The following is a 12,532-nucleotide window of genomic DNA, read 5'->3' on the forward strand; positions in this document are numbered from 1 at the left end:
TACTTTAAGGCTTGTTCTTTGGAATGAGCCCGAACGGGATAGCCAAATGGTGATATTTTGAGCTATGAATGGACTCTAGAGCAACAAAATCTGCTATAAATACCATGATTTACGCCAAAAACTCCAACTAGAGGAAAAACTAGTTTTAGTATTCTAATTCCTTAAAAAGAAACCAAAAAAAATTGCAAATAGTTGAGGCTATGGTTCCACGATAAAAAGGTAAACTAAAACGAGGTAATCTCAAATGGAGCGGGTTGGTACAACATTCTTCCCCACAGAATGGTAGCAAACTCCCAAATTGCATTTACAAAACTTATGTTAGAGCCAAAAACTGTTCTGTTACACCAAAATCTCTTCCAGAACAACAACAGAGAGTGAACCAAAACATTACTCCCAAAAACTTGAAAGAATATACGTCGAACCTTCACTGGAAAGAAGAGCTAAATGAAACCCAAAACGTCTGTAACTAAGCAAGCTGAATGGGACAGGATGTCAAATTTGTACCATCCTTGCTTTGAATGCTGATAGGAAGAACCAAAGTCTTACCCATTCTATGCAAAAAAAACTTGGATCCTGAGCAGAATGTTTAATTCAGACCCAACTTCAGTTAGGATGGGAAAGACCTGAGTAAATAAATGGGATAGAAAAGGCACCTCTAGCCATAGGAAGCTGTGAATGGGGAGCACACCTCATTAAGAACACAAGAACAAAAGATGATACCACCAGGCAAGATGGTTTTCAGCCCATCTTTCCATATCAGTGTATGTTTATCATTATTTATCACAGTATAGCTCCCAAATTCCTACCGAAATAAACCGTAAAATAGGCAAATTGATATACTTTGAAAGCATTACTATAATTCACTAAGAAGTTAGTTGGATAAAAGAACTACTATAATTTACCCATAATCTTATATAAGAACTCAAAATCACATAATTCATTCAAAAAAATGCTGTGTACAAACTATGATATTTGGTACAACTCTACTCTATAATTTCAACATTCTATACAAATAATTTGACATGTATTAATGACAGAAATGAAATCAAAGTTTGACCACTGGCCGTGTGTTGTTCCAGAGCCACTGACGCGCAGAACCATCCAGCAATGGTGAAACCTGTGAAAAAATTTGGTTAAGTTGTGTAATTCCTAAATAGGAAAGGAAGATTGACTTGACAGTTCTCCAAAAATGCAATAATCTGAAACAACAACTAGTAACAGTAGAATTCCTTTTATGCCTTCACAAATGCATGGACTAGAGGAGTTGAAGTCCTCAATAGTCCATCACCAAGATTCTAGAGAATGCACCAAAAGGGCATGGAGTTTACAGAAACAAGTTCAATGTAAGCTTATTGATAATAGGCAACTAAAAAGTCCTAACCGGTCGACCAAGATGGCAATACAAACCAAATATCTGCTACCATTACGCTGATGTCTGATTTCCAAACTAGTAAATAGTCCATCCAAGGCATTCCACATTTTGACACAAAGGTATAATACAAGAAGTTTCTCTTCCATGTTCAAAGAACAGATTTCCAACCAAAAAGAACATACAGGCTGTGTTCGGCTGCATGGAATTAGAGTTTTAGAATTGGAATTGGTGGAATTGGAGAAAAGCAACTCAGAAAGTTGAACCAAAATTTTCTCCAATTCCAATTCCAAGGCTTCAATTTCATGCAACCGAACACAGCCATAGATCTTTTCCCAAATTTCAGAAAGATATAGCTCTTAAAATGCCAAGGGGTTATGAGGAATGAGTTCAACCTAATAATTACAATAAGATAATAGACACAGCGATTTTATTTTCTTTTCTTTGGTAAGGAAACACAACAATGTTAATAGTATAGAAACACCAAAAGTGATTTCCAGATGTGCACTTGCCTTGTTCCAAACTTCTGAGTGGTAACTGTTGAGCCATTCAATCTCCTCAACAGAAAGCAAAGATAAGTCAACCAACTTAGTCTGCATCATGGAACACAGAAATGTTCTCAGAACATAACCATCCCAACCAAACATAATTTAAAAAATGATCTCTAAAATGAACGTAATTCGAAAAAAAAAAAACCAAAAACTGGAAGTGAAGTGACTTTGAAGCTTCATTATGGAGATGATGTGATTCCACAGATAAACTCCTCGGTTTGCTCCTTACCCTCACACTTCCCATATTTTTTATAATTAATAATTAAAGTTATTAGGAAAAATTAGAATTAACTGAGCTTTATAAGAAAAAGGAGATATATAGAGAACAATACTAGCCAAATACATAATAATCTTATCAAAATGCACAGTAGTCAAACAGTATTAACTATTGTTCAAGCAAGAGTATCAACTACTAGAGTACCAATATCCATGCTAGAAAGATTCACACGCGCAGCTTAAAAAATCATTCATATGGGAACATGAACACAGTTACTGTTGCCCCTATCACTTATTCTCAAAGCGCAATAAAGCAAGACTTTACACAGAGAGGCCAGTATATGTGGTCATGTAAGCTATAAGTTAATTTAAGTAAACCAACCTTCAAACATAGAGGCTATATAGGAACCCAAAATGTCTATCCAGATGAATAGTAAACCTTCCTTTTAACATATAGACTGTACAGGAAACTAGAATGTTTATCTAGATGAATATGACTCATTCTGAATCCCACACGTTCTAAATGGTATGTTAGGTCATGACAAAAAGTTTAACTGTACCAGGTGTGAGCTAGGTTACCTGTATCGGAACAAATGTGAGCTTTTCAAATCCCAAATATCCAATTCCTCCAAAACGATTTGGTGTGTCAATCTCTTTCACATAAAGGAGGTTCTGCAATAATAAAATGATAAGTTAAACATTTAGAAGTGGATTCAAAAATAACAAGCAACGAAAATCACATTTAACCATTATGCACATGGTGAAAACTGCAAACATAAGAAATAGAAAGCAAGCAGTGATACAAATCCAATAGATTAGCATCTCAAACAAGTCAAAATCCAGTTAAGAAATTGCAAAGATACTTGTTGAAGTTCTACACTTCAAAGATTGATTCTTACCATCAAATCAGCACAAGATTATCTACCTGCTTCACCATTCACAATCTACTGATTAAAAAAGTGAGTTTTTTAGAACATATAAACATAGCCAGTGGGGTATGGTACCTCAATCCGAATGCCAAACGCATGGTCTTCATAATAGCCAGGTTCATTGCTAACAACCATGCCTTTCAGCAAGGGTGTCATATTTCCAAATCTGTAACTAATACTTTGAGGACCTTCATGAACATTCAGTGCGGCTCCTACACCATGCCCGGTCCCTAAAGCAGGAAGGAGAAACGGGGTAACAAATGAGCACATTGTTTAGATTAAATCTTAAATGCATCACATACTAGACAACAAGGGAACAATAAGGGAGGAAATGTACCATGCCGGTAATCAAGTCCAATCTTCCAAAGAAAAGAACGGGCAAAAGCATCTAATACAAAGCCAGGGGTGCTTTCAGGAAATACTGCCTGATCAACAGCAATATGACCCTGCAATTGGACAATTATCAGAAAGCACTCAGAAAAAGGAAAAATGAGTTCTTTCAGGCCACAACCAGTTGTCCAACAAAGCAGAACATTCCAACAGAGAGCTTCACTACTGTAAGCCAGAGGAAACCACATTATACAAGCTACAGACGACATTAAAGCACAATACAGCAAATGCATAAAATGATTAATGCTTTGGCAGGCACAACCTGGAGATAAAACTGACTGATAGGAGAAGTTCTGAAACAAGGTTTGAATAGCATATTGTTCAACCAAATATTAATTATTTTGATGAGACCACCAATAGCAGATCTATTCAATGATACGATGCAATGAGGTCGCAATCTGGAATATGTCTCATATTTTATTATTATTATTATTATTTTTTATGAGATCACCAATAGCAGATCGATTCAATGATATGATGCAAAAAGGTGGCGGCGATCTAGAATTTGTCTGTGTTGTCTGCCGAATGGTTGCATTATTTAGAATCCATAAATGCTGGCAAAACAGAGTGATTAAAAAAAAAAAAAAAAAGTCAGAAGATGCTAAACACAAGATCCAATCAAAAAGTTTCTTTATGATCTGCTATATAAGAAACTAGCAGGCTGAAACAATTAACACTCAGGTGTATGAAGTGTCTAATTCGGTCATTCTTTTTTTATTTATGTTAATATGTCTTTAGTATTTTAACGCACTCAAAACATGCATGAATACTTGTGCATGTCGGAAAACATGGACACACAAAGGGTAATAATATTTTCAGTGATTAATAAAGTTATTGTTCAAAAGCTCCAAGTAGCAGTTCTGTGAAGAATCCATCATCTACTCTCACATTCATACGTAAAAAAAAATTCTAATTTTATTTCTGATCTTAAACTTTAACTATGTAAAATAAAGAGTGGTTCTGTGAGGGCCATTTTCAGGTTCAGCAGTAAAACGCTTGATCATCGGTGCCACTGGAGCGAGTATGAGTCAGAACAACCACTTTTTCCCTCCCCAAGACCTTGTTGTGGTGAGACCAGAACTGGTATGTCCCTTATATTTAAAGTTTAACAAGCAGCCATTACTTGGTGCACTAGTATAATTCTTGGACTGTCAAGCATTAGAATGCAGGTTTAAACTTGAGAGCAGTCACTTTGTGCAAATAAAATCAAATTTTAGGTCTATATCCAGTCCAACTTTCCCAGAACCCTCAATTAAAGGGGACCATACTGGGTAATGACAATTTATATTAAAACCATAACTATTTAATTATGTAATTTAATATGACAAACAATAAGACCTAAACAAGAAATTCCGTTTAATATTATGTGTGCATGTACCATATAGACAGGACAGATCTAAAATAGTTGTCACCTGTAGAACTCGAGTGAAACATTCTTTTTCCCGTGCGGACGGTTCACTGAGATGTACAGTCCTGGTTACATCAGTTGTTCCATCAATATATTGAGCTCCACTGTCTAATAGGAATAGTTTCTTAGCATCCACAATGCTACAACTATCTGGTTCTGGTTTGTAATGTATAATAGCACCATTTGCACCAGAACCTGTAAAAGCAATCTAATATTGATCAGTAAAGTCGAAGAAAAGAGAAAATGAGTGCAAATTTATACAATCATATGCTCGTTAAAATTAAATTATAGAATTTTTTAAGGCATATATCATCCTTATAGGTGGTCCCTAAAAGCTTAACCTCAAGTTTGTATTACAATTCACAAGTCACTTCATCAAGAAAAAATTCAACTGGTAAGAATTTGTCCTGCACATACAGGCATGAGGTAACCCTTGGACATAGCCTCTGACTACAAGTCTATAGAATTAACGCCACAATTTAGAAATCCTTCAGATGAATTTAAGTGGTAAACTTTCTCAACTAAAAATTGAGTTAGCATATTCAGCACTTGATCACTGTACTATAATGGCTTAGCATATTTAGCATGCTCTTTTCACGTCATTTTGAGAAAAGCAAGAAGAAAGTGAAGGGAGAGTAAGAAGCTTCGCTTTTCCAGCATTCCAGGTAGCATTCTTAATCCATTTTAATAATCAACTGAAAGCATTATCTTTCTCAATCTGTTGTCATCATTATTCTTAGGCAGCCCCCACTTCCCCTCCCTCACTCAAAAATGATAGTTTTAATTTTTTTAATAAGTCAAAAATGATAGTTTTAATGATCGACCATTATCTTAAGGACCCAAAGAAAACTTTATGTGTAAGATTCAATCCAACCAAAACATAATTGAATGGTTTGATTTAGAGTTTAGTGAACTACCAATCAGATAAATAATACAAATAATATGGTTTGATATGACCATGACACTTTTATTTGGAAGTCTTTGATTCAGCAATGAAATCTAACCATGTATTAGTGCACATGTACATCTTAGGTTACTTTCAGGGAGGGGGAGCTAAATAAAATTATGCCACACTTCTCAAAATTAATATCATTTTAATATGGTGATGCATTAGATCTGGCATTTTCAACTAGACCAAGAGAACCATAACCCATATCAATTACACGATATACAAATTTAATTAGTTTTTGAAATCTAAAAATTAAAATCCACTCCATTTAACAGGTGAAGATGAACCAAAATGTCAAATACATGCAGTATACCAGAAATTCTTGGCAGTTATATTCTTTTATTCAAAAACTCAAGAAAAATTTGCAATTTTTTTTAAGGGAACCAGTGAGAGATTTTTTTTTTTTTTTTGGACAAGTAGGAACCAGTGAGAGAAAATTTGATGAAATCCAGAATGAAAATAGCTCTTGAAGAGGACAATTTGCGAAGATGAATATACCACTTATAGTATCGAAGCTTGTATCAACAAAACCAGCTTGCTTTGCACGAAATTCAAGAAGTTTGTCTGCAACTTCTACTTCTGTTAATAACACATCTTTCTGGATTTCTTCCTCCAGCCAGGCCCAAAATTGTGCTAAAGCAGCTGCATCCCTGCATTAAAAACATCACAGGTAGTTTCCTAAAGTTCTTTAGTAATAAACCATCTTTAAAGATGATAGAATAAATAAAAATCAAATAACCCACATAGCTAATCCATATCTATTCATACCCACAAATGGGATAATAGCAACAAAGTACTCTGGGTAGATAACCCCCTTTTTCAAGTAAAATACCGATGATAAAATTATTATGTGATAACAAGGATACTAAAGAATACGGATTTAAAAAGTCTACACATATAGAGAGACAAAATGTCTAGATGAGAGAATAAATTTAACTGAGAGTAATGAGGAATAAGATGATACTGAAGTGGCTAAAATGAATTCCCCGATACAGATAAACCAATATATATATAATATCAATTTTGTTTTTAAATAATAATAATAATAATAATATATATATATATATATATTATTATTATTATTATTATTATTTAAAAACAAAATTGATATTATATATATATAAATAAAAATAAAAAGAAAGATAATGTGAGCAAAACATGGAAATTTCGGCAACAGTAGAAAAAATTAACAAAAGGAACATTGAGGAGAAATAATATTGTAAACAAAATGCTAGGAGAAAAGTATGCACAAAGTGAAAGTTACTAAGCATACATGAACCAAAGCTTCCAAGGACCTTTGGGTAGAATATTAACTTGATTGCAAATTATGAGCTAACTGTAACTAAAATCCAATTGCATTAAGCTTTTCAGCAGTGATAGTGATTTCATTGACTCCCAACTCTTATGCAATTTTTTTTTTTTTTTTACTTTATGGATGATGAGGTGAATATATGGACCAGCCAATTAGACTTACATTTAGGTCCAGAGCTCATGTGACTAAACTAAGCTTTTTCCTTTTCACCCAATGCTTCCAAACTCTAAATTCTTTAAACAACTGCACTCCCTCTCAGCTAAGGGATGCAATTTGGACAGGCCAAGCAGAACCCAACCAAATTTATTTTCATGGACTTGGGAAGCAGTTTTAACAAGAAGTCGAGCTTGGAGTTGGAAGTCCCAACTCGAATTTGTTTCAGTTTTGGCTCAACTCAAGGTGCCGGACAACCCCACCCAACCTGAATCAGGGTACCCAGACCTTAACATGAATCTAATCCATATATATATTTTATATTACACAGAGTAACTGTGTAAAACACTTTTGCTTCTTCGTTCCTTCTTAGTTAAGTCAAATGTTTAATTAATCGTCCTTTGTTTAACTTTTCTCTTCTTTTTTTTCTCTTTTTTAATGATGAGAAGAACTTTAATAAATCTTTATGGAGGTTAGGCAATTGAACCAAACCCAATTTTCCCAACTGACACAACCCAAGTCAAAGATTTCAGCAAGGTTGGGCTTGGGTTGAAGGGCTCAAGTTGAAGGTAGGTTGAGCTAGACTTGGAATTAAAGGTTTCGTTCTTTGGGTTGAGTTTGAGCTAACCCTTCAACGCAACCCCCACCAACTTACACGTCTACCCCAACCAGAAAGGCTTAGAAAAACAAGCCAAAAGAAAAGTGTCAGGTGCCTGATTTGATACTTGATATATTGTATATTACTGCAAAAATTTGCACAAATACCAGTACATAACTGGATATTAGCAATAGGAAGAATGCATTAACACTGTAGAATCAATATATCGCCCGTAAAGATATATTTCTCTGAAATTGTGAGATTTTGATTATGTGTTGTTGTTTCCAAACCACATCACAGGGTTCATATCAGGATCTAGTACATTATCTCATATGTGGCAGCTCCATGTATGCTAGAATGAATCAAACTGATTGCATCTTTAACAAGAAGATATTGAACCATCCCTTCCAATGGAAAATAGCAGGACTAACAAGTAACAATTAATTGAGCTAGCAGCGATCGCACCAACTGAATTGACAATACTTTCTATACATCTTCCAGAAAACATGAAGATAATTTCAGTAAAAACCCAATAAGCCAACAACTGACGTTCAAAACTAAATTTCAAAGCACACTACTACTTGTAACAGTTTTTACCCTAACAAAAGCAATGCCTTAAACCCATTGAGTACCAAAATGCAAGATAAATCTGCCACCATGAAATAAGGCTTACCTTAGATGAGAATTACACATCCCTTCTAATTCAGCATCATTTTTCACCGCCTTTGCCATAGATATAGGGGACATCCTATAAATTCCTGTGGGTCCCACAGACTGACTACTGGAACCATCATAACTCATAGTCTTATTTTTTCTTGTATTCTCGAAGTTCCCAAAATATCTATCACAGGCAGACTCGTAAGTGTTGACAATAGCAGCATTTACGGACGACGTATCCAGCCAGACGTATGATCCTTTCTCTGCCAAACTGAAAAGGAAAATGATGTTTGAGCAGTAATTATGAAATAGGTCTACCCCACTACATTTCAGTACAAAACTAATAAAAACAACAGGCTTTATAATATTTTGCTGTTTTTGGCACAGACTTGTGTCGGCATCTTTGCAAATACTGGCACCAGATTGTAGTACTTCTGTTCTTGAATCCACTATGTTTAAATTGGGCATTTCAAACTGGTGCTGGGAATTCACACCAACACTAGTGTCCTAGTCAAATGGGTGCACATTAAAAATCAGGATCTAAAATTAATATTGAGTACTAGCTATTTATACAAATCTTCAGCTTTCATGAGAACATAGAAAAAGATGCACATTCTGCATAACATGAAAGTTTGCCAAGCAAAAAAACATTCAAGCTACCTTTCTATTTCAGAAAGGATGGATTCATAAGGTCTCAACTTAATGCCTGCATTTTCCAAGTAAGCCATCACTTCAGGGGTTATTTTGGGATTATCAATAAATAATTTTGCTTCATTAATCTCCACAACCAAGTAAGCATATACAACGGGCGAATGTGGGACATCGTTCCCTCTCTGCAAAACAAAATTAAAACACCATCAAAGCATTAGAAGAATAAAATGAGAAACATAATCAAACAATTGACTAAGACTTATAATTCAGGCTCTGACCAAATCAGACAAATCAGGAAGAATTCTAGAAAGCTATAAAGACAGTTCAAATTTCCATATAAACACGAACAAAAAGCATAATAGCCTCCACATAAGTCAAGGTCATTAAAGTCAATTTAAGAATCTTGAATAGAAAGATTACCAAGTTCAGCAACCACGCAATTTCATCAAGCATAGAGATAACAATCGCAGATGAACCAGCATCAATGAGTTCAGACCTCAGGTAAGATAGTTTTGATGCCACATCAACACCAGCATATTTTATGTCATGTACTCTTACTGGTCTGTTTGGAGGCTTTGGCCTTGCTTCTTTCCAAATTTCATCCACGAGATTTTTGTTGTACAAGTAAACCAACTCATGTTTCTTCTTAGATATGGCCTCTTTCAGTTCCTCTGCAGCATCAGAAGAAAAAAGAAACTGCTCCCTTCACAGAAACAAAGAGAAGGTTACATCAGAGAGAGCAAGTATGATGAATGCTGTGGGTAGTATAAATCGGTAAATAGATATATAGTAGACATTCATGTGGGAGAAGTAAAGGACAGAAATTAACTTGGTGAACCAGTAAAATAATTAACAATTTCCTGTGCAGGAGACCAAGTACGCAATGATGAGAAGTTGAAAGGTGTCCATTACAATAGTGATCTACGCTTCTAGCCATATTACAAAATCATAATCGTCTAGAAGGTCGATACTTCCAGCACATGCTTCATTGTATTGGTGAAAAGTGAAATCAATGTACAAAATTCCTAATTTTTAGTAAAATATGCTGCCTGAGATGTTTGTCGATGCAACTATTATGAGCAAACTGACTAATGGATCATCAGAAGTTGACTGTTACTCACAGGGTCAATGCCAATTCTGCAACCAGGAGCCAGAACATCATTAAGCCATTCACTAGTGGTAGGCACTCCCGGATTACCAGCCCGCATGAGAATCCAGCTAGAGCTTAACTGTTTGTCCGCCTAATCATAATGTATAAAAAGAACTATCAACAAGGTAGCAAACTCTAGGATCAAGCTATATAATATCAAAATAACAACTTTTTCCCCAATAAATAGTGTTTTCTTCTCAACCTGGAGAAAATATCGCCCATCAGTCCAAAGAGCTGCTTTATCCTTTGTGACAACAGCAGTGCCAGCACTACCAGTAAAACCTGATATATAGGGTCTTCTCATATAACATTCAGCAATGAACTCACTCTGGAAGCAAAAATAAATGGCAATTAGGGTCGATTATTAAGAACTATTCACGCAAAGAATTTAGTTATTACTAGTTCAAATAACCAAAAAATATGGGACTAATTAAGATGTTCCACCATACTGATTAAAGTACATATACATCCTTTTGGACAGGAATTTTAACTTTTTCAACGATGCAGAACTACAGTCACAAATATAAAATAAAATGTGGGTACACGACTACACGCACACATTCTGAAATCAGTAATAGGAAAAAGTAAAAGATGGCATCTCTAGAAATGTTACAAAGTTAATGCTGAAAATCAGGACCCGCGTATCTTCCATTTGTAATAGTAATTATAATAATTCAAAATGGGCAGCACCAACCTAAGAAACGCCTTTTTTGCCCAAATTGAAGGTGTCAACTTTGGGCTGGACTGATATTGGAATTTAAATTTCAAGCCAACCAAGTCAAAGTTCAAGCTGGATCAGAGGCAGAGCTTGCCCTGGTTGGGTTGCCAAACCCAATTAACATTCATATATGAGTATTTTTCCAATATATTTCACATTGGATATGAATTACAAATTATTGGCAATAAAAAGAGGTGACCAGCCACAAGAGCAACCAAATAATAATAATAAACTATGGAACTAATTCTGGTACGTGTAACACGCTATGCTCATGTTCCTTATTTTCCCTTTTCTATACATTTATTCTTGCCAATATCTTTTTATGGCTGTCCAGCTTATTTTTACCTATAAGAACCGTCAAGGGACAGCCTTTTATAAATATAAGACATAAAAACCATACCATATGGGGAGGGAATAGATTAAGGTAACACCGACTCATGTACTTATATCCTCACGGGTGAGAATGTACTCCATTCTGACCATGTGGATCAATAATAAATGGACACATTCTCTTTAATTACAAAATCAGAGATGATAGGGTAAGTAGTCACTAGTCACCGGTAGGTATTGTTCTTTATTTTTTAATCTTTTCTTATTTTTAATTTTATAATTAAAAAGGACATATTCATTTGTCATTGGTTCTCGAATATTGTAATTCCAATAATAAACAAAGTTATAATTTGCGAGTTACTTGACACACTACAGTTCCATTGACTTGGAATTAAATGAGAAAAGTTGGAGAATTACCCATTTCCAATATCAAAACTTTCTAATTCCAATTCAAGTTCAGTTTTTTCGCTACCAAATGCAACACAGGAAGGATTCAGATAATCTTCAAGAGCAAATTAGAGGTAGAGAGATTACTCAAAACTAAAAAATAATTACAAAAGTTTAGCACACTACAAAAATTACATGAAATATAAATCCCACGCAACAGACACAATGACATAAATTTTATTTATTACTTAAAACAATCAAAACTCATTTCAAAATTAACACTAAAATTTTGAGACAGATTGATGATTGAACCTGATGGGCGTCCTGAGAAGGGATGATATATGCGTCGATGCCGATACCAGGTTTCGAGAAGAGTTCGCGTAGGGCGGTAAGCTTCTCGTCTTTCTCGACATCGGTGTTTTTCTTTCGAAACTCCGAAGAGGGTTTGGCAGTGATTGAACTGGAGTTTCGGACGATTAACAAAGGGCGGTTTGAGGATTTTGTGGGAATCTTGGGGTGGGATTTGAATTTATGAAAAATGGGGATTGAAAGAGAGAGGAAGCTAAAGCAGCGAGGTTGAAGTTGAGAGGAACGAGAGATTATGGGTGTGGATAGAGAGAGGGTTTTAGAGAGAGAAAGTGGAGATATTAATGAAGCTGCTGCCATGGATTCTATCTGTGTGCGCGCGCTCGAGTGAGAGAGAAGATTGCACTGTTGCGTTGCGAAGATAAGCCTGATTAGGCCTGCGTTGAAGTTTTTTATTT

The 12,532-nt window shown here is 35.2% G+C and overlaps 1 protein-coding gene across 1 annotated transcript; it reads right to left on the reverse strand.

Annotated features, from left to right (window-relative positions):
- Positions 1-889: 889 nt before the first annotated feature.
- Positions 890-12,532, reverse strand: LOC132289450 (aminopeptidase P2). The gene is made up of 13 exons (XM_059789985.1): positions 12,081-12,532; positions 10,536-10,661; positions 10,305-10,424; positions 9,604-9,879; positions 9,193-9,365; positions 8,549-8,803; positions 6,311-6,462; positions 4,868-5,058; positions 3,403-3,511; positions 3,141-3,295; positions 2,716-2,808; positions 1,882-1,962; positions 890-1,117 (listed from the first exon to the last, which is right to left on the reverse strand). Exons 1-13 carry the CDS (start codon positions 12,432-12,434, stop codon positions 1,046-1,048), a joined length of 2,157 nt encoding a protein of 718 aa, XP_059645968.1. The 5' UTR covers positions 12,435-12,532; the 3' UTR covers positions 890-1,045.

The sequence above is a fragment of the Cornus florida genome, unplaced genomic scaffold (assembly GCF_030987335.1).
Source record: "Cornus florida cultivar Cherokee Brave unplaced genomic scaffold, ASM3098733v1 CherokeeBrave_3.0.0_Hap2_scaffold_197, whole genome shotgun sequence".
Taxonomy (NCBI): Eukaryota; Viridiplantae; Streptophyta; class Magnoliopsida; order Cornales; family Cornaceae; genus Cornus; species Cornus florida.